General features: G+C 43.3%; 1 protein-coding gene across 7 annotated transcripts in view; it reads right to left on the bottom strand.

Moving 5' to 3' along the window:
• Window positions 1-567: 567 nt before the first annotated feature.
• Window positions 568-23,899, bottom strand: part of SLC20A2 (solute carrier family 20 member 2) — a 59,337-nt gene continuing 36,005 nt past the window's right edge. For 4 of the 7 annotated variants that reach the window (XM_069855492.1, XM_069855494.1, XM_069855491.1 and 1 more), the window contains exons 8-11: window positions 21,401-21,989; window positions 7,243-7,428; window positions 6,418-6,502; window positions 568-795 (exon numbers count right to left, since the gene is read on the bottom strand). In XM_069855492.1, the coding sequence (XP_069711593.1) occupies window positions 631-795; window positions 6,418-6,502; window positions 7,243-7,428; window positions 21,401-21,989 (1,025 nt within the window). In that variant the 3' untranslated portion in view covers window positions 568-630. Of the gene's footprint in view, window positions 796-5,828; window positions 5,914-6,417; window positions 6,503-7,242; window positions 7,429-21,400; window positions 21,990-23,899 lie in introns of all 7 variants that reach the window. The other 3 variants (XR_011337338.1, XM_069855496.1, XM_069855497.1) reach the window with 3 other exon arrangements.

Below are 23,899 nucleotides of genomic sequence, written 5' to 3'. Positions count from 1 at the left end.
CAACAACATAATATCAGCAAGCTATTCCCCGGCTTCTTTGGTACTTCCAAAACTTTCTTATCCAAAATATATAAAGGAAATGCACCAATTAAAAGTTACTGTTTGTAAGTATTTACACAGCCATAACCATCACGCTATGATACACAAAGATCAATATGATATGAACAAAGTTATTTTATGAAAAGCACTTCTGCACGTTTTATTTTGTTCCAGTATCTTAATAGCTTTAAAAAAATTCACGTGTTATGCAGTCCTGTACCTCGCTTCTTCTTATATCAAATGGACAAGAAACATTTCCTAAACCATACTCTTCTTCAAAAGATTAAAAAATTGCCACCAGAATGATACACTATGTACAAATTTTACTAAATATTAAATTCTAGGCAATTATTTTCACCCCACTGATAATATAACTTAGGTATTGTTACCTACTATATGCATATATATTTCTTTAATATATAAGAAATGGCACCACATCACCATGTCACCAATATGACACATTGTTATGTACAGTAGATAAGAAGTTAGATATGGAAGATGGATCCTCTCCAACTGGTTCTTTCATGGGGGAACGCTTCTCCCCTTGGTAGTAGCCTGGCTGCTTCCCCTTTCCCCAGCGGAGGAGGCTCTTCAGACGTAAGGCAGGATCCCGTACATCAGCAGCGCCATCACCCCGGCGCTGAACAAGCCGGCCACAGGCACAGTCACAAACCACGCCAGAAAGATGTTGCGGAAAAGGCGCCAGTCAACAGCTTTCTTGGAGCGGATCCAGCCGACAGCCACCACAGAGCCAACCTTGGAAGTGTGGGGAAGAGAGAGGGAGACAAGATGTGAGCGGTAGGTCCAAGAGCTTGTAACACGGCCACGGCCACACCAATGCCAGTCAGCTGATACCAACTGATACTCTGAGATAAAGGAGCCCAGGATGGCTCTGTTCTGGTGGAGTGGCAGGAGGGTGGCAATTTCAGGGTGCTTTAATCACAATTTTTCAATGATCTCCTGGTTTTTACAGGTCTTGGGGTCAGCAGAAGGAGAGGAGTTTTCTCTGCCCTGCCAGCTCTCAGGTCAGCCACGAATGCAACCGAGGCAGCCTTCCAGCCACCCAGCATCTGACTCAGTTTGTAGGGGAGAGGGCAAAAGTCCACCGAGCCTGGCCAGACTGTGGTCTAAATCATGGAAACACTGGGAAAGTTGTTTTTAAGGCTCTGCCGGAGAGTATGGCATGGGGCAGGTCAGGATAGGTACGGTTCCTGTCTCACCTGCCTGTCCTCTTGCTCATTTGGGATGTCCTGCCTGTTCACCCAGCAGCTGCTGAACCTCTGCAGCTTACAGCCTTCCATATGGACCTAATTCCAAACACACCTATGTATTTCAGTACTGTGGGCTATAGATAAGGCAGCAGTGGCAATGTAAGCAGCTGAGCCCACCCTGTAATAGTGATGGTAATTTGGCAGAGGGCAGACAGCACCAGGATAGAACCAGCAGAGCTGTCCAGTATCAAACTCATCCATCCAAGCCCTCCAAGGAAAATTAGCCCTTCTGGACCATACAGCCAAGCAAAGCATCCAGAGCTAAAATCCTCCTTACAGATAAAGACATCAGCCTGATGCTATGGGGCATGCAAAACTACACAGACATCAAGAGATCTGGCTTCAGGTGGGGAATGGATAAACCACCAAAATATCCTCTGAAGGCACTACTACCAGGGCAGCTGGTTAGGCCAGCATTTTTGAAGATAAAATACACTGTGGCATGGGCAAAACTACAACCATTCCCTCCTTCAAATGTATTTTCAGTTAATACGCTCAGATATAAAGCCAGCATATTATTTTTTTAAGAAGGAACTGGACTGAGAAAAACATTTCTGGTGAAAAATGACGCAAAAACTTCAGAAACACTGTGTTTTCTTTCTGCCCTGGAAGTGGCTCTCCGTGCTGTTAACAAAAACGTGTAAATCAGTGCAAGTTTATTCAAAGCAGCAAGAAATATGGAAGGAATATCCTGTTTTGAAGGAAAGGAAACTCCAAAACACAGCTGGGCTTGTGTTCCCTGAAATGCCATCCCTGCCTCCTCTTCCTTGCTTGTTTTCTTTATGGGAGTATCAGTCCTTGCCCATAGGTTACAAGAGGGGCTGTTCCCCATGTGTGGAGCCAGGAAAATTATAAATGCTGGGAGGATAGGGAAGCAGGGAGAGATAGGGTGGGGATATCAAATCTGCATCTTTTGTTAACACCGATTTAACTTCTAACTACTACTTAACATCTGTCTCGGGGAAAAGAAAAGGGTTATTTGTGGAAGACCCTGTAACTCTATGGAAATAAGACTCAAAAGTGCCTGTGACAGAACAAAGTAAAACTAAACCTGATATTTTAGGACTGAAAAGACCTCAGTCTAAAGCTTGATCCAATAAGGAAATCGGGTAACATCTAATCTGAATACCCCTTGAGTGCAAAATACACTACTCTCTATTTAGGAGGTATAAGTGCATTTAGGAGATGCTCAGCTAAGAGGAATCCCACGCTTCTGACTATATTAAAGTGTTGACCTGAGGAAACAGCGTTTGTTTTTTCACCAGCTCAGCTGTTAGGCTCTGCTTTAGATTTTACATGTCCTTTTGCGTCTGTCATACTTGCAAGAAGAAGCATTGCTTATTGAGCAAGTCTGTGGTCTATGTACAATAATCTCTGAGTCCTTCCTGAAATTTAAAAGGTATCAGCAATGACGGCATTGGTAATCTGCTTTAAACATTATTAAAGTTTAGTTTATTAATAGTGATTTTGATGGACTAGAGGTTAGGAGAGTAGCTAAAACTTGGGTGTAGGGACACTACACCATCTGCAGAATTTCAGATGATAACTACTTTGAGATTGGTTTGAAACCAGTGCAGTTTGCCTTCAGTATGCTCTGCTTAAAGCACTGCAGAATTGCTTTTGGCTCTCTTGTTCCTGTGCAATGCCATATCATAATAACACACAGAAGATCATAGCAACATCACAGCAACACAAAGAATATTTTTCAAAACCCCAAAATCATAACAGCAAAACAGAGCTGACAGTATGACCTCAGCAAAGTCACTTTTGCACAGAAAAAGCATTTAATTCCTGCAAATTTTATCTGTATGTGAACATGTTCAATCTGTTACAGCTGAGAAATGCCTGTTTACTTCTAGATCTCATATCTTAGACTAAATAACAGATGCTACATGTAAGATTCAGCATGACCACTTGCCTACCTGAGCAGCAGAAAGGCAAGCACTCACACCACACCAGCTTTTCAGTGCTAAACCCCAAGGGAGGTTGAAAGGGTGCAGACAGAGCGATAGGACTACCATATTCAGACTCACAAATTCCCTTGGGGGTACAAAAGTTTAGGTCTTTCTCTCAGGCCTTCTTGACTTGGGGTCTTTCAAAGGGACTTCTCCCTTTCAAGGCAATGACAAAGGTGTAGTTCAGCAGGCACCAAGCATGAAGAAGCTGCTGAGCTCTAGATTTAGGATAGGCGTATCAGGCAGTGGCTGCCTCACGTAAACGAAAGCCTCTGATTTAGGACTAAATGCAACTCCTGATCTGGAGGGCTTGAGGAACCTGGCTCAGAAGCTAGTGCTTTTCTCCTGGGTACCAAACTCCAGTTTGCCACCATATCTGCTCCAAACCTGAGAACTGCTGCTCAGAGCTTTCCTTCATACTTGGCCTCCATTTCTCATTATAGTCTACTGCTTTACCTCAGAAAGGTCTCCCCCCACCTAAGGTGTTTCACACTGCTTCTTCTTTACCATCAGTTTATCTAGCTGGTGCATGTTAAGTTGACTGACACCCCTTCCGTAGGGTTCCTGCTTTAGCAAAGGCTATTTTGCTGTGGAGCAGATATTAAGGAAAAGAATAATTTCCACTCCCTAATGCTAGAGTTTAGGACTAGGCCTTGAACCCATTTTGGTTTTGATTTCTAGGGTGAAATAATTTTTCTTTTGATTCTTAAGAAGGCACATTTTCCTCAGCGGCTGACAGCATTTTCAGAGAGGCATTTTCCCATGGAATAAATGATACATAATAGTTCTTTTATTCCTTCACTGGGCCCTTGAGGAAAACAAGGAATACATCTGTTACAAGTGTTTGCTTTATCTTGTGTTGATTACTGAGGATCTTTCAACTCAGGGTCTCAGTTTGCTGATGCACATAGTCAGTTATAATAATGTGACATCCTGCAACTTTCTAATCCTGTTGCAAAGTGGATCTTCCCATTAAGAATGATCCATCTAACGAGACACGGCAAACTACAGACCCAGACTAATCACATTAACTGCTTTGATGAAAGTATTTTTTAAAAGTAATTATTTCACTCTGCGGTCAGAAAAAACCAAGATTTTATCTGTGTTGAGTCAAGGAATACCGCCTAATGCCTCTCTCTTACGGCTTCCAAGACATTTTATTTTTAAGTTCAGTCTATTTGTCTGCATCAAAGTGTATTTTCTCTTTTACAAGGATTGGATAGAAGTGCTTCAGGCACGCAACTGGGATAATCAAAGCTGTATTATTCTCCCTGGCAAATTCTTCATCACACATTTGATATACCAGTCAGCTTAAAGGGAGGCGGTTTCAGGCTAGCATTTTTAGAAGTGGATCGTGTTGTTATTATTTTTCCCCTCCCTGTTTGATTCAGAGGAACCAGTTTGGCCAGCGCCAGGAAATCTGAACAGCCTTTCAGAGTAGTTCAGTCTTCGCTGCTTCTCAAAGAGCACTACAGCAGAATAAAGAAATTATTTTGCAATAGATGAAGGCTTTCTGAAGAAATGATTTTCACCAGAAAAGGGCCAATTGAACCAACTTGGGAAGTTTTGCAGGATGTGTGGATTTCATTGACTCTTTCACTGGAAACCAGGTCAATGTCACAGGCAAGGATGTCCGGCCACTTGCCAGCCTGCCTGCCATGGAGCTGTCAGCTCTGAAAACCTGCCTGCCCCAGCCAGAGCTGGAGAGGCTCCAAGGTCCCCTAGGAGAGGGGGTGCAGTAGTGAACTCAACAGGACCTGGCTCTTGTAGGGCTTGGTGGTATGTCCCAAAGCAGAGGGGCAATGCCCTTCTGGGGTCTCTAATTTCAGAGGGGCTTCCCAGAGGGTGAGGGATACAGACAACTCTGTGTGTGCAAGAGTCTGGGAGCCCCTAGGGAAACAAAGGAAAGAAAAATGGGATATTTGACTTAGGAATTTCCTAGGGAACAAAATTACAAATTCCCACTATGTTCTTCCAGCAGTGTAAATGTCCACATGCTTCCCATTGCCTACAAGCAATATAAATGTCTTCTCACACAGCCTATCATATGACATAATTAAACTCTGCCCATTACCCACCCTATATCTATACTTCAAACTGGTCTTCTTGTTTTAAAAAAAGCCCAAAATCCTGTTAAAAAAACTAAATTCAAGGGCTGGATTCTGTATTATAATGCACAAAAGTGAGGACAAGTTGGTTTAAAAGAAGAGAGACATTAAAATATTAGGTTAATGATGTAGCAGCGTTTTTCACACAGGTGGCTCTCAAATACATGTAGCTGGGATCACACAAACTACGAGTCTACGTTATTTTAATATGACTATATTAGTTCAATACAATCATGTAAGAGTGAAAGACGTTCCAGACTTTTGTGCAGTTATTTATAATGCTGACTTTGCTTAGCTGTACTGGCTTTAAAAGCAGTCCTTGTTATTTTACGATCACTGTCTGCATGGCGCATCGCATAGTGAAGGCAATCTGCAACAATTGGTATCTCTCGTATTTTGTTATAGTTTGTCCTAGTGATGTGATTTACTGAGGCGATCACCGCAAACTCCAATACCTTGCAATGGGTGGAGCTTATTGGAATACCCACATTTGAGGCTACAAGTACCGTTAGCGCACACATTACTTCAATGCAAAATCCACTGTGAAGAAATAAAAAAAAAACAAAGATAGATGGAAAACCTGTAGTAAAAGAGTTATACACAGGAAATCCCATGCCATGCACTTATCAAGAAAGCGAAGTACAAATGATGAATGGTGCGCAGCCTCTGAACAAGGGAGAAATGCTACCCAGCCAGGTTCAAATGGCACTGTCGGAGGAAACGAGGCTCTTCCTTGTAAACGTTTGCTTCAAAATTGAGGTCACATTTTTTTAAGTGCTGTTTCTCTTTAGCTACAGTTGTGGAGTTCACGCTGTCCCTGACTGTAGCGACCTGACCGTGACAACTCCAATGTGGTTTTTTGGAAGCCTGATTATTATCCAATGTTGCTGGCATGGCTGAGATGCGCTGACGCACCTCTGCCTAGCCATCCTCCGTGAGTGGCTGTTTTCCCTTCGCCATGCCATTATCCGCCGGCTTGAGTGACGCAATTTTAAGATGAACAGTCCAGACTGCCCTGACTGCAGTCGCTGGGCAAAGGCATACCTTGCAGTGTGTAGTACTGACAGGAAGTCCAACATTGGAAGCTACCACAACTGTGAACGCCGAAGCCAACTCAATAGTGAATCCACTGCAGGAAGCATAAGAAAACACTTCACAATCACTCTTTGCATCAGCTCGGACTGATACCATGCAGCGTGCCAAAGTCTTACCCGTTTCTCCTTTCGACTGCTTTTTCTCCAACTGATTTTTGTCATAGGAATAAGTTAAGAGAACAAGGAAAGGCTGAATAATGGGAACGGCACAGGCCAGTCATTCGTAATAACCTGGCTGCACGGCTCATTGCATCAAGGACTTTTACTACTCTATGCTGCAGTGAACCATGCCTAATTAGTGATTCAGTTAAGCACCAGCAGAGGTCAGGTATGCATGAAGGATGAAAATAACTTTAATAAATACACATATGGTTTTAATAGTCTGAAGTGCACTGGGTAAGCCACTGTAATCTTGCAATTTCCAAATGCATCTTCTGCCACGTTAATTAGGTCAGAAGACTCTAGAGTTAGAGCAGAAGACTCTGTTTACATAGACCTCTACACCTCAAACACACTCAGTATTAGTTTACAGGGTTATCTTTTTTCTTTTCTCTCTTCCTTTCTCTTTCTTTTTCTCATTCTTTCTTTCTCTCCTTTTCCTCTTTTTTTCACTTTCATGTTTTAGAAAGACAGAGAAGTCAAAGTCAGGTTATCATTAAAATCAAAGCACAGCAAATCCAGCAAACTGCATTACAAACAAAATACTGGAGCAGCAATTTCTCAGATTGGTTCACACACAAAGTTCACACAACCTTAATGACAACTGTACACCTACCTTGATGGTGTGATTGGAGTGAGGTCTTTACCCATGGTCTGGATGACTCTTCTACCCCAGACCCAGAGACCCACACAGATCCCAACACCTCCATAAAACAGCAGCCAGACGGGAGTTGATGCTTCTTGCATTACACCACCTTGCTCATAGATAAGCCAGAGTGCGACAAGGGGACCAATTGCATTGCTGAAGAAACACAAAAACATTGCTTGAGTTATAAAAACACAGATAATTGCCTTGAAAGAAGTCTCTTATTTTCTGCATGATATTTCTCCATTATATGTGCAGCACTGCTCTGACTTGACCCTACAGACCCTGACCCTTTCTTGCTTGGAAAGGCTGCAGCAGGGGACTCCTATCATGTTGTCTTATCAATTGTCACTTCATCACTGCTAACTATAGTGAATGCTGAAAGGAATTTCTCCTTTACAAATTGTTTCCTGAAATGTCATTATGTCTGCTCTGGGACAAAACCCAGTATTTTCAGACTGTGCTGAAATTACCTCAAAATTTACCAGTTCAAGAGCTCAGCATCTTTAAAATTCAAGCATTAAATTAGCTCTTCTTGTCAAATGAGGAAAGGGAAACTAATGAACAAAATTACCATTGCAGACAAGAAGATATGAGTATAATCTAGCCTGACAACCTGTAACATTTGGAGGTGTGATCAAAATGCAGCTGGGAAGGTGACTTAGTCTCCTTCAAATGCATTGTAGAGCTAGTTGGACTGGATCAGAGAAGACTCCTTGGTGACACAGAGCTGTTGTAAGTAATTTTTGCTACCCTGCTGCTGCTACCTAGGATAACATTGAAAGTCAGCAACACTGAAGCCCCTACTCCTAATGCAGGTCACCCGATATTAGTGGTTGGAGTCTCCATTACCTGGAGTGATACTTCTGAGATTGTTTATTCTAAAAAAGCATCATGTTTCTAGACATGAGAGTTAGAAGAAAAACTTGACTGCTGGTATCCGGTTACTTTAGAGACCTAAATACTAAAAAGCAGATAAGAACATTGACATCCCTTCTTTTTGGCAGCTCTTTTACTAAACTGAGTAGCTTGCCCAGCTGAGCAGCATTTATCCACAACCAAAAAAGCATAAGAAACATGATAATGCTGCACTTATGTCTAAATAATCACAAGAAGAGCAGAGCAAACCTGTCCAGTGTCACTCCAAAAGTCTGAAAACCAACAGGAAGCTCCCCTCTTTGTAAACTGATAAAGAGAGCAAGTCACGGTGACCGCTGCAATCAGGACTGAGAGCTATGCTCACCTTGCAGCCAAGACTGCCTAAATTTAGCTCCTGGTCTTGCTCCAAAGCACACAGATGGAGTAAGGGCCACTTTTAACGTCAAATGTTGCGCAAGCCAGGCCACTGTAATTGACAGTTAATAATTTACTTGAAACCCATCTTTCCCAGATATGAGGTGCTGAGCGCTAATTGCCAAGTGAGAAGGGTCCTCAGCATTGCAAAGCTTGACCCATCCAGTCAACATGAAATCCTCTTTCTTTCTTCTAGTCCTTGAGAAATTATTATTTATTAGAAAAAAGTTCTTTACCAAAAGAGCAGTGAAGCATTGGAACAGCTGCCCAGGGAAGTGGTGGAGTCTCCTTCCCTGGAGATGTTAAAAGAACATGTAGATGTGGCACTTCATGACACAGTTGAGTAGGCATGGTGGTGGTTGGCTGATGGCTGGACTCAATGACCTTAGAGGTCTTTTCCAACCTTAATGATTCTATGACTTCATGAAATTGAGCTTTGAGCCCTGAGAAGCGGTCCAGAAGCAAAGTAACTAGGAAGGAATTTTCCCTCATAAACACACAACAACATTCAAGCTGCGAGGCAAACGAGAACACTTTAAAATGTTCTTTGATATAAAAAGAAATGAATAATACTTATAGATTTTGAAAAAGATGCTGGAAATAAATTAGTGAGCTGCAATGCATAATAAAATCCAGTGGGTTTGAAGACACTGGGTAGTATAATGAAGAACTAAATACACTTTAAATAAAGACTAATTTCCACTAGCAAAAATACTTCAAATTTCTGGCCTGATACTGTGCCTGCATATGCATTTGATTTGTTGAGTTTTTGCATGAGTGGATGGACAGCAGGTGAAAAGTCCTTAGTGCCTAAATGCAAGAATAACTTTACCTTCAAGGAACAAGATATTCTTGATCTAATCTTTTGAGTCGACCTGTAACTTCTTCATGTTTTTAGGCGTGGATTAAGTTACTTGCACATTTAAATACCTTGTTGTACATAGAAAAAGAAAGGTAATTCATTGTACCTTCAACTAATGGGTGCAGAAGGATGGATAAAGGCAACAAAAACACTGATCAGATGAATAAAGGGAAAACTGATCATCTCTTCTTATAGTGTTGAATGACATGGGGCAACATCCTTGTTGAAAATAATGGGTACATTTGGAGCAATTCCTGAGTGTTCTGAAGAGATTATGGACAGATATCTGTCAGTCCTAATGTAAATGGGAAGACAGAAAAGGCTTCAAAAACTACAGCAGCAGACTATGCTCTTTCATGCCAAAATCCAGTTTTAATTATTTGCAAATGTTACAACTCTGCAAATCAACTAAGCTTAATCCTCAAAGAAAAGGTTATTTTCTTATTTGTGGCAACGGAAGGCATGGCAAAACTCTGCTGATTTATGCTCAGCCTTAGAGGATCTGGATGGCTGATGCTGCCCAACAGATCAGAAGAGATGAGGCTGACACCAACATAAGCAGCAATTCTGATGTTTTCCCTGTAGGAAAAGAAAGCAGAGGAGCACTGGATCCATAGAAACATAGAATGGTTTGGGTTTGAAGGGACCTTAAAAATAATCTACTCGCAACTCCTCTGCCATGGGCGGACACCTCCCACCAGACCAAGTTGCTCAAGGCCCCATCCAGCCTGGCCTTGAACACCTCTGGGGATGGGACATCCACAACTTCCCTGGGCAACCTGTGCCCGTGCCTCTCCACTCTCATAGTGAATAAATTCTTTCTAATGTCTAGTCTAAACCTTACCCCTTCCAATTTAAAGCAATGCCCCCCGCCCCCATCCTTTCATTACATGTCCTTGTAAAAAGTCCCTCCCCAGCTTTCTTGTAGGTCCTCATCAGGTACTGGAAGGCCACTATAAGGTCTCCCCAGAGCCTTCTCTTCTCCAGGTTGAATAAACTCTATTTTCACAGCCTGTCCTCATAGCAAAGGTGCTCCAGCCCTCTGATCATCTTTATGGCCCTCCTCTGGACCCTTTCCAACAGCTCCATATCTTTCTTGTGTTGAGGATTCCAGAACTGGACACAGTACTCCAGGTGGAGTCTCACAAGAGAGGAATAGGGGGCAGAATCACCTCCCTCGACCTGCTGGCCATGCTTCTTTTGATACAACCCAGGATACGGTTGGCCTTCTGGGCTCTGGGTGTGCATTGACAGCTCATGTTGAGCTTCTCATCAACCAGGACCCCTAAGTCCTTCTCTGCCAGGCTGCTCTCATTCACATCATCCTCCACTCTGTATTTAAACTGCAGACTGCCCTGACCCGTATCTGCTTGGAAAAGCGGAAAGGTAAATAACTGCAGTTCTTTGGGGTTGTGGGTATCTGCACTACTTGTTATCTATAGCAGAGAGACATTTCTTCCCTCCCTTTAAATCAAGTTCAGTGTGACTTAAACATTCAGCTCCTAGGGACAACAGCATCTCCTAGCCTGAATACCTGCATAGAGGCTACCAACAGCCAGCAAATCGGCAGTGGTACACAGTCAGTGGCTCTGATCTACCACCCTCATAGCTCTTCAGAGGGCTCCTTCAGCTTCTAAATTTGTCCAGTAGGTCTAGACCCCAGGGGCTTGTGGTATCAATGCTTTGTTATGCCAATGGAGAACTCTTTAAGAAGCCATTAGGCCTGTTCCATCAATAAACTGCCAAAAGCCCACAATGAATGCATCTGCCTAACTGCAAAAACTAGGATCTTGGTACTGCAGAGATCAGCTTTGACACATTACCATGAGCATGTGCCATCCTTGAGACTAGGAAGAGTTTATCGGTAGAAGACAACCAGTCCCAACAGTAGAGTAAAAGAGAAACAACACATCAAAAAAAAAGGCATTGTTAGATAAGAGACTATGCTTTGAGACCTTCTGTGGTTAACTGATGTCTCCTACATCAAAAAAAAAGGCATTGTTAGATAAGAGACTATGCTTTGAGACCTTCTGTGGTTAACTGATGTCTCCTACAGCTGAGTAACTAAGCAGATGAACCGTAAGGATGCTGGATAGACTTGGATGTGGCTTTCACAGCATCTCCCACCCATTTTATCTCATTTGACTCAAGACCTAACTAGCAGGAAAGCAGACCTCAGATCTTCCATGCATTTGGCTAAGAATCCTTTCACAGGTCTATTTTTAAGAAGCAATACTCTCTTTCTCTCCCACTCAGCAATTCTACTTGCCTTAACTAACTGTCCTTTGTGCTGGAGTTCGAAGTCCTATTCATGGTAGTTTAGAGGGAGAAGAAAAAAGCCTGGGATGGTCATCCAGGGGCTCCAAACCCCCATCCACATCTATATGTACAATTGCCATTAGGTTCCTATGTAAATGAAGTAATTCTTAGGATGTTACTGTATTATTTAGCTTTTGAGTTTAAGAGCCAAGATAGGCTACTCCCATTATGGTATTACTTTAGTTTTGTATATTAATACAAATTTTTCCACTCAGCACCAGAGGCTGGCCATTACAAACTAATTTTATGATTCATTTATAAAGCGCTATGGCATAAGAAGCCTAACTTCTGAGTCTGCCTGTTGTGAAGTGTAATCTCCATGCCCAGCATTTGTCACCATCTCTGCTAGGCTCTGCTGGCGCCCAGTTACTTGCAGGGCGCAGGATGTTGCAGCAGGGGCGGCGCGTAGGGGCCATTTGCCTTCCCCAGTAGCGTGATAGAGGATTAAATGCCATCTACAGTAATGCTTGTACTTGCAGACACGTGTCACAGTGGTTCAGTGAAGTGCTGCTGAGTGTTTCTGAAGTGTTGCCTGACCCTCGTGATGATTTCCCTAGCTCTCTCAACTAACATGAATTGGCACAAGTTCTTTTTTTCTGCTTGCTTGTGCCAGTGGAGAATCTGTCCCACACCATTTATATAGCTGTTGTGAAAGATAGCATTTGACAGTGAATCTGAACTATAAATAGAGTTGGCTTCTCCTCTCTCCTGTGAGACAGATAGTATTACTGACAACACCCCCCCCCCCCCACATTCAGCTATCATGAGTCACTTAAAAATTACAGTTTTCCATGCACACACAGATGCAGAGATTTTTAGGTACCTTTGGGTCGCAAGTCCAGGCCCTTCTCTGAAGGAAAAAGGACTAAAATCTTTTTTTTTTTTAAGTAGAAATTAAGAGTCTTTTTTCAGTAATGGAAGGATGCCACCAATTGAATATTCTATCACCAAACACCACCAAACTTGTAATATTTCATGAACTAGCAATACTACCATTACCTCACTACTTCTTATTTGGGGAGAGTAGCGAGTTGCTCAAAAAGAAAATCTAATTGTATTTGAATCCTATGCTCTGAATAAGCTTTGTGTTACGATCCACAATCTACAGACTACTTGATGATGATACTTTGATTCTCTGCTACCTGAAAAAGCAGACTGTGTTTTAGCCATTTTTTTCAGTTGAGTGAAAGGAGCTTGACACATACATCATCACTGATTAAAACTGAATGATGAACAAAATAGCTGTCTGAGAAGTATATATTAGGCTTTCAACATTAGAAATATAATTACAAAATCTCCAGTCATTTGAGTATTTCCCAAAGCAGGATTTCACAAACTTTCTACTGGGAAAATAAGTGGGATGGTATTTCTGAATATGCTGTAGTTACGTTTGGAAACATCACCCAGTTGAGTAAGGGTGCATGGAAGATATGCCTGTTTGTACCACCCAGAAAAAAAATATGTCCTAATCTCCAGAGATCTCTGATTACCAAGAGAGTTTTATCCTAGTTCCAATAACTGGATGCTTTTGAAATAGTGTGCATATTATAGCGCAATAGAAGTGTGTCATACTGTGCCCTGTGAAGCACAAGCTTTGGGTGCATTAATAAGTGAGGAAGGCTACACATTTCTTCCTGCAGCTCATCACTGTGTACTATAAATGCTGGTCTTGAAACCCCAGCTCTTTGGATCCTGGAGGGTTGGGTCCGTCCTTCCCCTTGCCCACCAGCACCAGCCTTCCCTCAGCAAGCCCAGTCACAGGCGCTGCTCACAGCAGGAAGGATTCCTGCACCCACCGGAGCCCCCCCTCTGTTTCTTACTGCTCTTCTCTGGCTTGCCTGCACAGCACAACAAAGATCCCATGTACCTGCACAACTAAGGACACAAGTGAAATCTACTCAGGACACAGGCTGCACTTTCAGGATGGACTGCTATTAAAAAGGGAAGGAACCAGATTCCAGCCTGCTCTTAGTAATTATAACGGACAGATTAGTTCCCAAAATATTCTAAGTGATCTTGACTGCAGGTCTCAGGGAGGAAACAAGAAATACTGATTTTGTAATCCAGCCTTATTATAGCTCCTTTAGATTCTTTAATTAGGAGACTGAATCCCACTAAGCTGTCTGTGTGCAGTGAGATACTGGCAATGTTCTGGCCCTTCCCTCCTTTAATCCCATTGCATTTACTTTAGGAAGAGGGGAAAAGTTGAGTCCCACTGCTGTTTGTGACCTCTGACCTAAAGCTCCAGTGAAGTCAGCAGGGAGGTGAAAGAAAAAGTTTCTTCTCCCTGTATTTTGGGCAACCAGGTATTTCCTAGTTTTAATTGCATTGCTTTGCTTAACAATGGATTCCCTAGCTGGCAGCAGTTCAGTTTCCCTAAAATCACTGAGAGAATGTGTAGAAATATATAAAAAATACTAAACATTTTTACTATAGCTCTGAAAGAGTTTTAAATCTTGTCTTCAGTAATGTACCATTTGGATAATGAGAGCGCTATTCTTCGTCAAGCTTGTGCCATAAATCTGTATGGCACTACCTGCAGACTCTAACACAAATCACCTCTTTTTTCTATAATTCTGAGTATGAATATACAAGAGTAGTCCTAAAGTCTTCCACATGAAATTTAACTAGAGCAGCCACATTCAAGGAATTTATGCAGCAGGTATTCAGCAAAACTGAGCTCCCACACACAACTGTGAAATATCTGCAAGCAAGTTTCTCCTCCCTAGAGCACGTGCCAACTAAATCTCGGCCCTGCCTGCACCTTGGTGTGCACAGACACAGGTGGGCAGCACAGTCTGTAGTCACCCTGTTCACACGATCATAAACCACCTTCCTCTGTGGCCGCAATCCACAAGCCCAAGGCAGATAGATACCTGCTTGCACAAGCCAGGGCATGTGGCTCTTCTGTCATCCTCAGGGTTTCTTCTGTGACAGCAGGAATGATGGCCTGAGACAGAGAGGCAGGGTAGGAAGGAACAGAAGAGGCTACCCTTTACAGTAGAAGGAATCTGTATGAGAGAAGTCTAAACACATGCAGAGACAGGTGTGTAGGAGCACAAGGCTCAGACTTTGTTCACCGCACGAACAGCAGATTTTAATCAGCAAACCTCATGTCAATCTACAGTGTCTTTCTGTGGGTCATCCCACTTTGATTGCAAGAATACAAGGAATAATGAACTCTAGAGGTTGCTTGAGTCAACGAAAGCATCTTCCTGTTTGCTTGGATGGGCTGTGGGATGGACACATCGTTTGATCATAGCTTTTTCATTCCCAACTTTGTAAAGCAGCCACAGCCACCGTTGCGCTGAGCACACAAGATAGCTATGGGATAAGCAATCCTCTCTAGCCATTTCCTAAACAGTCTGCCCAACTGCCCTCGATTTTGGGAACTAGTTGATTCAGACATGTTTCCACACTTTGAAACGCAGTATAAACTCTACCGCTTCGTAATTCTCCCACTACCTGCATTTATACAGGTTAGGCTGCCACAGCTGCAGTGCTGAGCTCCTGATCATCATGATTCCTGCTGAACTAATCTATATTTACAGAAAATAAGCTCAGTCCAGCTCAACCATAGGTGCATATAATCCCTGACGGCCAACAAAGCCCAGCCTCCTGGCCCCTCTGGAAAGCTGGCTCTGAACAAGCATTTAGGAAGCTGGCAGTTCTCCTTGTGTCACACTCCTGGCCCAGGTCTTTTTTTCCATCCTGCCCTTTTTATTCTCCCGTTGCCCTTGCAATGACCTGGCATGCTCCCTTTGTGTGCGGGTGCTGAGCCAGGGGGACCTGCTCACTTGGTGCCACTAATTAAGTTCAACAACAACTTTTTTCAGCAGTTCTGTCCCAACACATTTAGTTGGGATTTTAAATTCTTTAGATTTCATTCAGCCCATGTGCACGATGGTGTCACAAGGCTCTCGACCCGACTTAGTTAGTCCCAGCCCTGGAAGGGCTCCAGCATTGACACAGTACATATAAGCTCTGTGGCAGGGGGACAGGAGGGGATGATTTTAACAAAACACCCAAATAAGGAGTTATCATGACTCCCTGTTTTTTTTAACGCACAACTGCTCCAGCTAGGATCCCTGCTGATGTCAGCCTAAATGCAAGCCCTGACTGCTGCAAACATCAGTTCCTACAGCAAATGTGGTTGGTATCGTTACAGTGCTAAAAAGCATTAACTTGGAAGAAACTGGTGTCTAGCTACCCTTATTATGAGTTAGCCCTGCAGGCAAAGGCAAAATACTGATTTAACTCTTCCAAGTCCAGGGGAGAGGCATGCACAATGAAACAAGGGAGACTTCCATATGATTTTTTTCCCACTAAAGTGCTATACAAGCCACATGAGGCACTTCTGCTCTGTAAAGTATTTCTGGTTCAGTCCATATGGTATGCCTCATGCTTAAAACAGGTCTAAAAACATGCTTAAAATGTGCTCTAAAACAGGTCAATCATTGAACTACCTGCAGGTTTTAATTTCTAGATTAGTTTTCTGTTTTTCTCTTTGCTCTTGTCTGGGATTCATCCAAGGGTATTGAAGGAGCTGGCAGATGTGCTGGCCAAACCCCTTTCCATCATCTTTCAACAGTCCTGGAAGACTGGGGAAGTCCCACTGGACTGGAGGCTGGCTGATGTTGTGCCCATCTACAAGAAGGGTCACAGGGAGGACCCAGGGAACTACAGGCCTGTCAGTCTGACCTCAGTGCCAGGGAAAGTCATGGAGCAGGTGATCTTGAGTGCTATCATGAAGCACATGCAAGAGAACCAGGTGATCAGGCCCAGTCAACATGGGTTCACAAAAGGCAGGTCTTGCCAAACGAACCTGATCGCCTTCTATGACAAAGCGACTCGGCTGCTGGATGAGGGAAGGGCTGTGGATGTGGTCTTCCTGGACTTCAGTAAAGCCTTTGACACAGTTTCTCACAGCATTCTGCTTCAGAAACTGTCAGCCTCTGGCCTGGACGGGCGCACACTCTCCTGGGTGGAAAACTGGTTGGATGGCCGGGCCCAGAGAGTGGTGGTAAATGGAGTTAACTCCAGCTGGAGGCCAGTGACAAGTGGGGTTCCCCAGGGCTCAGTGCTGGGTCCAGCCCTGTTCAGTGTCGTTATCAATGACCTGGGTGAAGGCATTGAGTGCACCCTTAGCAAGTTTGCAGACGACACTAAGCTGGGTGGAATTGTTGTTCTGCTGGAGGGTAGGGAGGCTCTGCAAAGGGATCTGAACAGGCTGGACCACTGGGCAGAGTCCAATGGCATGAGGTTTAACAAGGCCAAATGCCGGGTCCTGCACTTGGGGCACAACAACCCTGTGCAGTGCTACAGACTAGGAGAAGTCTGTCTAGAAAGCTGCCTGGAGGAGAGGGACCTGGGGGTGCTGGTTGACAGCCGACTGAACATGAGCCAGCAGTGTGCCCAGGTGGCCAAGAAGGCCAATGGCATCTTGGCTTGTATCGGAAACGGTGTGACCAGCAGGTCCAGGGAGGTTATTCTCCCTCTGTACTCAGCATTGGTGAGACCGCTCCTTGAATCCTGTGTTCAGTTCTGGGCCCCTCACCACAAGAAGGATGTTGAGGCTCTGGAGCGAGTCCAGAGAAGAGCAACAAAGCTGGTGAGGGGGCTGGAGAACAAGTCTTATGAGGAGCGGCTGAGAGAGCTGGGGTTGTTTAGCCTGGAGAAGAGGAGGCTGAGGGGAGACCTCATTGCTCTCTACAACTACCTGAAAGGACGTTGTAGAGAGGAGGGTGCTGGTCTCTTCTCCCAAGTGACAGGGGACAGGCAAGAGGGAATGGCCTCAAGCTCTGCCAGAGGAGATTTAGGCTGGACATTAGGAAAAAATTCTTTACAGAAAGGGTCATTGGGCACTGGAACAGGTTGCCCAGGGAGGTGGTTGATTCACCTTCCCTGGAGGTGTTTAAGGCACGGGTGGACAAGGTGCTAAGGGGCATGGTTTAGTGTTTGATAGGAATGGTTGGACTCGATGATCCGGTGGGTCTCTTCCAACCTGGTTATTCTATGGTTCTATGGTTCTGCTCCATTCCCTTCAAGGAATAGCAACAAACAGCCTGATGGAAAATAAATAGAACACATAGGACAAGACAGAGTTCCAGGATGAAGAAGGAAAATGTAGGAGACGAGTCCAAAGAAAAAGATGTGGACAATGGAGGTGCTGCCTAAATATATGAGTGAGAAGCTTAAAAACAAATGCAGAGCAAAGTGGGATTTTAACAACAGGATTCAGGGCTGAGAAACAAAACAGATAAGGAGCTTGATGGCAGCACTTAAAATGAGCAGAAGGAAAATAAATGAAGGAGGGAGATGAAAAGATTGCAGCATTCAGTGGAAGATGGATCGCCAAGGCTTGCTTTCGGCGAAATGAGGACAGAAAGCCATGCTACCAACTAGGTTCTGCTGCAGTATTTTTAAAACCACGCACTGCCTTTTGAGCTCTGCAGATTTTTATGCAACAAGCAGGGGAGCAAAGAGCCCAATAAGAAGTCTTCTGCTCTGCTAGGTAAAGACTGAAAAATGTCTCTGCTATGTAATCCACAGGATAGATATCTGCATTCCCTGAATGTTCTATCTACTCAACCTTTTTTGCTAGAAGGGGACCTTCATTTTTATTCCTTAGCTGGAAGTCAGTACAATTGCAAGGACGCCTTCCTACTGAATCCTACATCCATGACCGTCTTCTTGCATTTCTACCAGCTTTGACAAAATGAAGCTACCTTGTTCTTTAATTTTGCAATTACATGGTTTGGTTTAAAAGGAGATTTTGGAATAAAGAACATTTAACAAAAACACAGGCTTGTTGGCAAATTTGGTAAGATCACTGACAGAAGCAGAGATCTGCAAAACACTAAATAATATGAATTTTCAAGAAAGAATATCACCAAGGCAACAATCCTGTCCAAATGCAGAATATGGGGGGGATTAGGCTGTAAGATGCAAAAACCACACTATAAAGAGTCTAAACTCTGTCTTTCACCTTGTCCAGCTCCTATCAACACCAAATTTGATTTCTGAACTGACTGCATCATTACAGATCACTTTTAATAAAGTCTACTACCCTTGCCTGCTACAGAAAAGGCAAGTGATGCTTGCACAAGCATGTGAGTCCTTGAAGAGTATGTATAGACATCATCTAGAAGAAATATAGGAGCAGGGGCACCTACTGTGGTAGGCTGTGAACTTTCTGCAATGTTATTTCCTAGGGTACTTTATACAAAATATCAGCAGCTCTTGTCCTTTTTTTCCTACATTTCCCTTGGCTCTTGTTGCTGACCACTCGCAGAGCATGGGTACTGGCCTCTGTGGAGCTTTGCTCTTGCCTAGTGTGCTCAAAGCAGAGCTCTTGATCAACAGAAACCATGTGAGAGGGAAGGAAGTTGCACTGCTGCTTTCTGATCCAGAGGATGAGGGGACCCTGGACTCCTTTCTCGAGCCAGACCCCTGCAAATACAAAGGGAGTAAGAATGACAGCAAGGACAAGAAGGCTCTTCAGAAAGCCCTATTCTGAATTCTCACAACAAGGAGGCAAAAGACATGTTTCTAAGTGTTTTTGAGATGAGCTGTGTGTTAAATCAGTTGGCTGACAAGAGTGAGGAGCAATAACCATCCTCCTTGCTGCGTGGGACAGCATTTGCCCAGATGCCTAAGGAGGACTATGGAAGTTATGAAGGCTGCAAAGCCTCACTGCAAATGTTGAAATCAACACCACAGGGCACAGCTAATACAGCAAGGGTTCAGCGGGAAGGGAACTCAGTATGGCCCCAGCTACAACGCAAATAAGGAATGCTGCTTCAACAAGCAGCTTCTGAATGGATGTCTAAGAGGACCTTATCACAATACAGGGAAGAGTGCCTACTAAATACCAAATGGATCACTCCAGGCCCTAAGGAAGATGCAGTCCAGCCAGTTCCTAAAGGAAAAATATGCATTGTTGCAAGGGACAGAACAAAACAACCCAAACTGCCCTTTCAGCCATGTGCCACCAAGACAGTGAGGTGCAGTAGGGCCCTGTAGATGAGGCAATGTTATAAGCAGATGAGCAGTGTAAGTGCAGATGAGGAAGGTATAAAATCATAGAATGGTTTGAGTTGGAAGGGTCCCTGAAGATCATGCAGTTCCAACCCCCCTGACAAGGGCAGGGACATTCCACTGGATCAGGCTGCCCAAGGCCCCATCCAACCTGGCCTCAAACATCTCCAGGGATGGGGCATCCACAGGTTCCCTGGGCAACCTGTTCCAGGGCCCCACCAACCTCATTGTGAAGAATTTCCTCCTTATATCTAGTCTAAATCTTCCCCCAATTTATAACCATTCACTCTCATCCTATCACTACATGCCTTTGTAAAAAGTCCCTCCCCAGAGAGAGGCTCCATCCTGAGCCTACATCCTACGTCCTTCGGTCAAAAGTCTTGTACTTCGTGCATTAAAACACAGTCAGGCCTTTGAAGGGAAAGAAGTTGACAAAGGAGTGAAGACACAGTTTTGCAGGGGTCTGAACAGAAGATGGAGAGCGATGAGGTGCAGATAAACATTTCTGAGACCAACTTTGAGATTTTTTTTCAGCTATCTGACTCGGTATAAACATCACAGAAAGACTCCTGGAGGATAATCCTTTTCCTTTATTCCTGGGAAATTACATTAACACCACAGGATTTAAGGAGATACATAAGCCGAATGTCTGAAGCATGAACTTGCGGGCTTCCTCCAAATTCAAGGAGTAACTCAATCATGATAGTGGCTCTGGATAAAACTCCTGTTGGGGAGTACTGCATACTAGAACTATGCTGGGAGATGGGAAGCTTCTTAAAAGAGTAACAGGAGATGAACTACAGGCCATGTACCCTCTCTGCATGGGGCATCAGAACATGCCTTGGGCTCCTCGGGAGTATCTCTTTATTTTGGTAGGAGAACTGTAGCAGCTGGAGAAGCTGTATGTGCAGTTGATGAATTACAATAGAACTTCAGTGTTAAGGCTTGTTAGTTTTTCTGGGCTATTTAGTGATACGCTGCCTTACATGGTCCTAGACCCCTAGAAAACTCCAAGCAAAAGATTCAGCAAAAGGAAGTTTGTAAGGGCTGCAGCAATTAAAATGAAGACATCCTTCACATACTTCTTTTCACAATGTGACAAGAAATGAAATCCACCTAATGACAAAAACAGTCTAAACCTCACATTCGCTGATGGTGTCTGATCTTGCAGTTAAAATAGACTGTGAACTCTGTGGGGCTGGGACAGTCCTGTTTGCTTTTATAGCCATTGCATGACAGAGGGAGTTTCAATGCCTCAAAGCTTGCAAAAATTAAACTTGACTTAAACTAATTACTGCACAATCATAGAATGGGTTGGGTTGGAAGGGATCTTAAAGATCATGTAGTTCCAACCCCCCTGCCATGGGCAGGGACATCTCCCACTAGACCACCAAATGAAAAACATGTTACCATTGAGAAGAAAATAAACCATAGACTGAGCAGCCCAACTCTGGAAAACCACCAGGGACATCAATGTCACGTGCTTTTCAAAACACAGCCCTGATGATCATCTGCCGGCAGAAATTAATATGCTTTCTGACTGGCCAAGCTGGCAAACCTTGCTCCGAGCATTTAACTGTAGATTTGCTGATTTGTGAGATTTCATCATCTTACCTGACATCATTACCTCCGTGGGCAAAGGACCCAAAGCAAGCTGTTAAGATCTGGAGGAAGTGGAAAAGTAGATGGACCTGAGATGTGTCTTTCTCTTCCTTATCCTCTTCGACGGGATCAACTGGTGGACGGTTAGGATCTGTGAGTTCAGAGGCCAATTTCATTTCCACCCCACCTTCTTCTGCCTCAATCTCTGCCTCAGCCACTGCGTTGCAATAGCTGGAGTAGCTGTCATAGCGAACTCGCTTCTTGGAGTATGAAACAGTGTCACCCACTAACTTCTCACTGTCCTCTGGAGTTGATGTATCCGCTGCCTTAAAAGAGGAATGCACAGGCATGCCACAAATAGCAGCTGTGTAACAAGTGTAACTGTTGTTGCGTCGTAACAGTTTGTAGTTGTTTTCTTGAGTTGGCCTCTCATCCGTGGCCCTGTCCAGGTGTATTTTGTGGAGCAAGTCTTTGTATAAACCTGAGTCCTTGTGCACAGTGTGATAAACGTGACCGTCACTCCTCACCTGGCCATCAAAGCTAAAGGTGCCATTGGAAACAGGTGATTTCACTGAAGTGTGCGTCATAGAAAATGCCCTTCCTAAAAAGGGAGAGTTTTAGAAGTTTTATTTCTACAGTGTCATACAGAAGCCCCCTCCCTCTCACTTCACAAGACAATAAAACAGCAGCCATCTGAGAGTCTAGGACAAAGAAGAACAATTTGCAATATACGCAGTGAATAAGCCACGATTCAATTCAGTGCAAAACAAACTCTCATCTTCTGTGCAAAAAGAGTTTTGTTCCAGCACTGGGTCTCCCCGAGATATGCTACGTCAACTTGTTCTGGTTTGAGCTAAAGTAGAATCAGTTTTCTAACTGCTCAGATAAGCCTCATCTAAGTGATTTCATTTTCTGAAAATTAACTGCATGCGTTTCAGACTGTGTTTCTCTCTAGAGGTGATAACATGGGCACTGGCACGCAGAAAGGCCATTGCTTATACTTATTCCTATAGAAACCAAGGACCTTATCTGTCTTTTTGCCCTGATCCTGGATCTGCATGTTCCTTAATCCAGTCTCTGAGTCCAGCTCCCTCCTGCCTCTGAGTCCAGCCCAGGACCTCTTTCCCCATGCCTGCTCTGCAGCATCCATAGTGATATGTCATTGGGAGGGAACAATTTTATATATTTGTACATATTTCATTATTTATTTATTAATAGTATTTCCCTTATTGTTGTTTCCTTAAACCTGTTTTAGTTTTAGTATTACCCTTTCCCCGGGTCCAAGGAGGGAATTGGGATCAAAACTGCACATGTTTAGCTGTCAGTCAAGCCAGGCTGGGGCTAAACCGTGACAGACCTGCAGCAAGTCACTTGGGATTGGCTATTGAAAGGTGACTCTTGAAGGTTAAATCTTCACGTTCTTTGAAAAAATAATTTCTACAAACTTACTGTCTTGCAAAATAAATACTTTTTCTGAGGTTTTGTCTAAGTTGACTAAGCATAATAATGAATAGGCATACTAAGTATTTCAGGAAAGGCAGTTTACTGTTATTTCATACTGAATATGAGGTCACCTTTCAAGAGCACCTACGTTTAAGAGACATTTACATAACTTTTAAAAATAAGTTAAAAAAACAGAAAGCAAAAAAGTTCACGTTTAGTGGAGAAATTTCCTCAGCTCTTCCAACATTTTTTATATCTTATTCCTATGAATACAGTTATTCCCACTGTATACATTTAACATTAGCATAGGACACATCACAGATAAGGCAACATTTCTGAAGAAACAATCTTTTTTGTTTCCCTGCATTTCCACTGTGCAGCATTCAGAATTGGTTTTAGCTATTTTAAAATTGGAAGCGCATAGTCAAAGGGCTTCACGTCATGACTTATTTGATTTTGTAAGAATTAGTTGAATCTATCAGGAATTTATTAACCAAATTATAGGGCTGTGTAGATATTAGCAAAGTGATATCAAAGTCAGCAGACTGCTAAGTGGGGGTGTGTGATCCCAATGCCTGGGAGAACAAAAAAAGCTTTACGCACACAAGCCTACTTATAAATATACGTTCAGAGAACAACACATGAGATTTTTCTAGTGGACAGGCTCCAAGTAGTCATATGTTTGTCAACTAAAGCCCAAATCTTTTCATCTCCTGTGGTAGTAATCTAGTAATCTTTATGCTGAATTTAACCTTCATACATCAGCAATTTGTGTTGTCTGTATTTTTCCACTGCTTAAAAGGATGGAAACGTCAGTAAGCATACAAAATAAAGCAAAAAAAGGAAAGTAATTTTTGGTTTTAGCTGGTTTTAAAATTGAGATGCAGCCAAACAAAATGTAATTGTTCTTAAGGCCTCTCTAGAAGATGACACTTGTAAATGAGCATCTTTCCCAATAAGTGCTACAGAGGGGTTAGAGCTGGAAACCCCAAACACTAACTTACCATTTACAACAGACACCCACTTGCAGTTAAGAAACCCTATTGGAACAGGGAGAAGATAAACCCG

The sequence above is a fragment of the Phaenicophaeus curvirostris genome, chromosome 4, assembly GCF_032191515.1.
Source record: "Phaenicophaeus curvirostris isolate KB17595 chromosome 4, BPBGC_Pcur_1.0, whole genome shotgun sequence".
Taxonomy (NCBI): Eukaryota; Metazoa; Chordata; class Aves; order Cuculiformes; family Cuculidae; genus Phaenicophaeus; species Phaenicophaeus curvirostris.
This window is presented reverse-complemented; position numbering and strand designations above follow the sequence as displayed.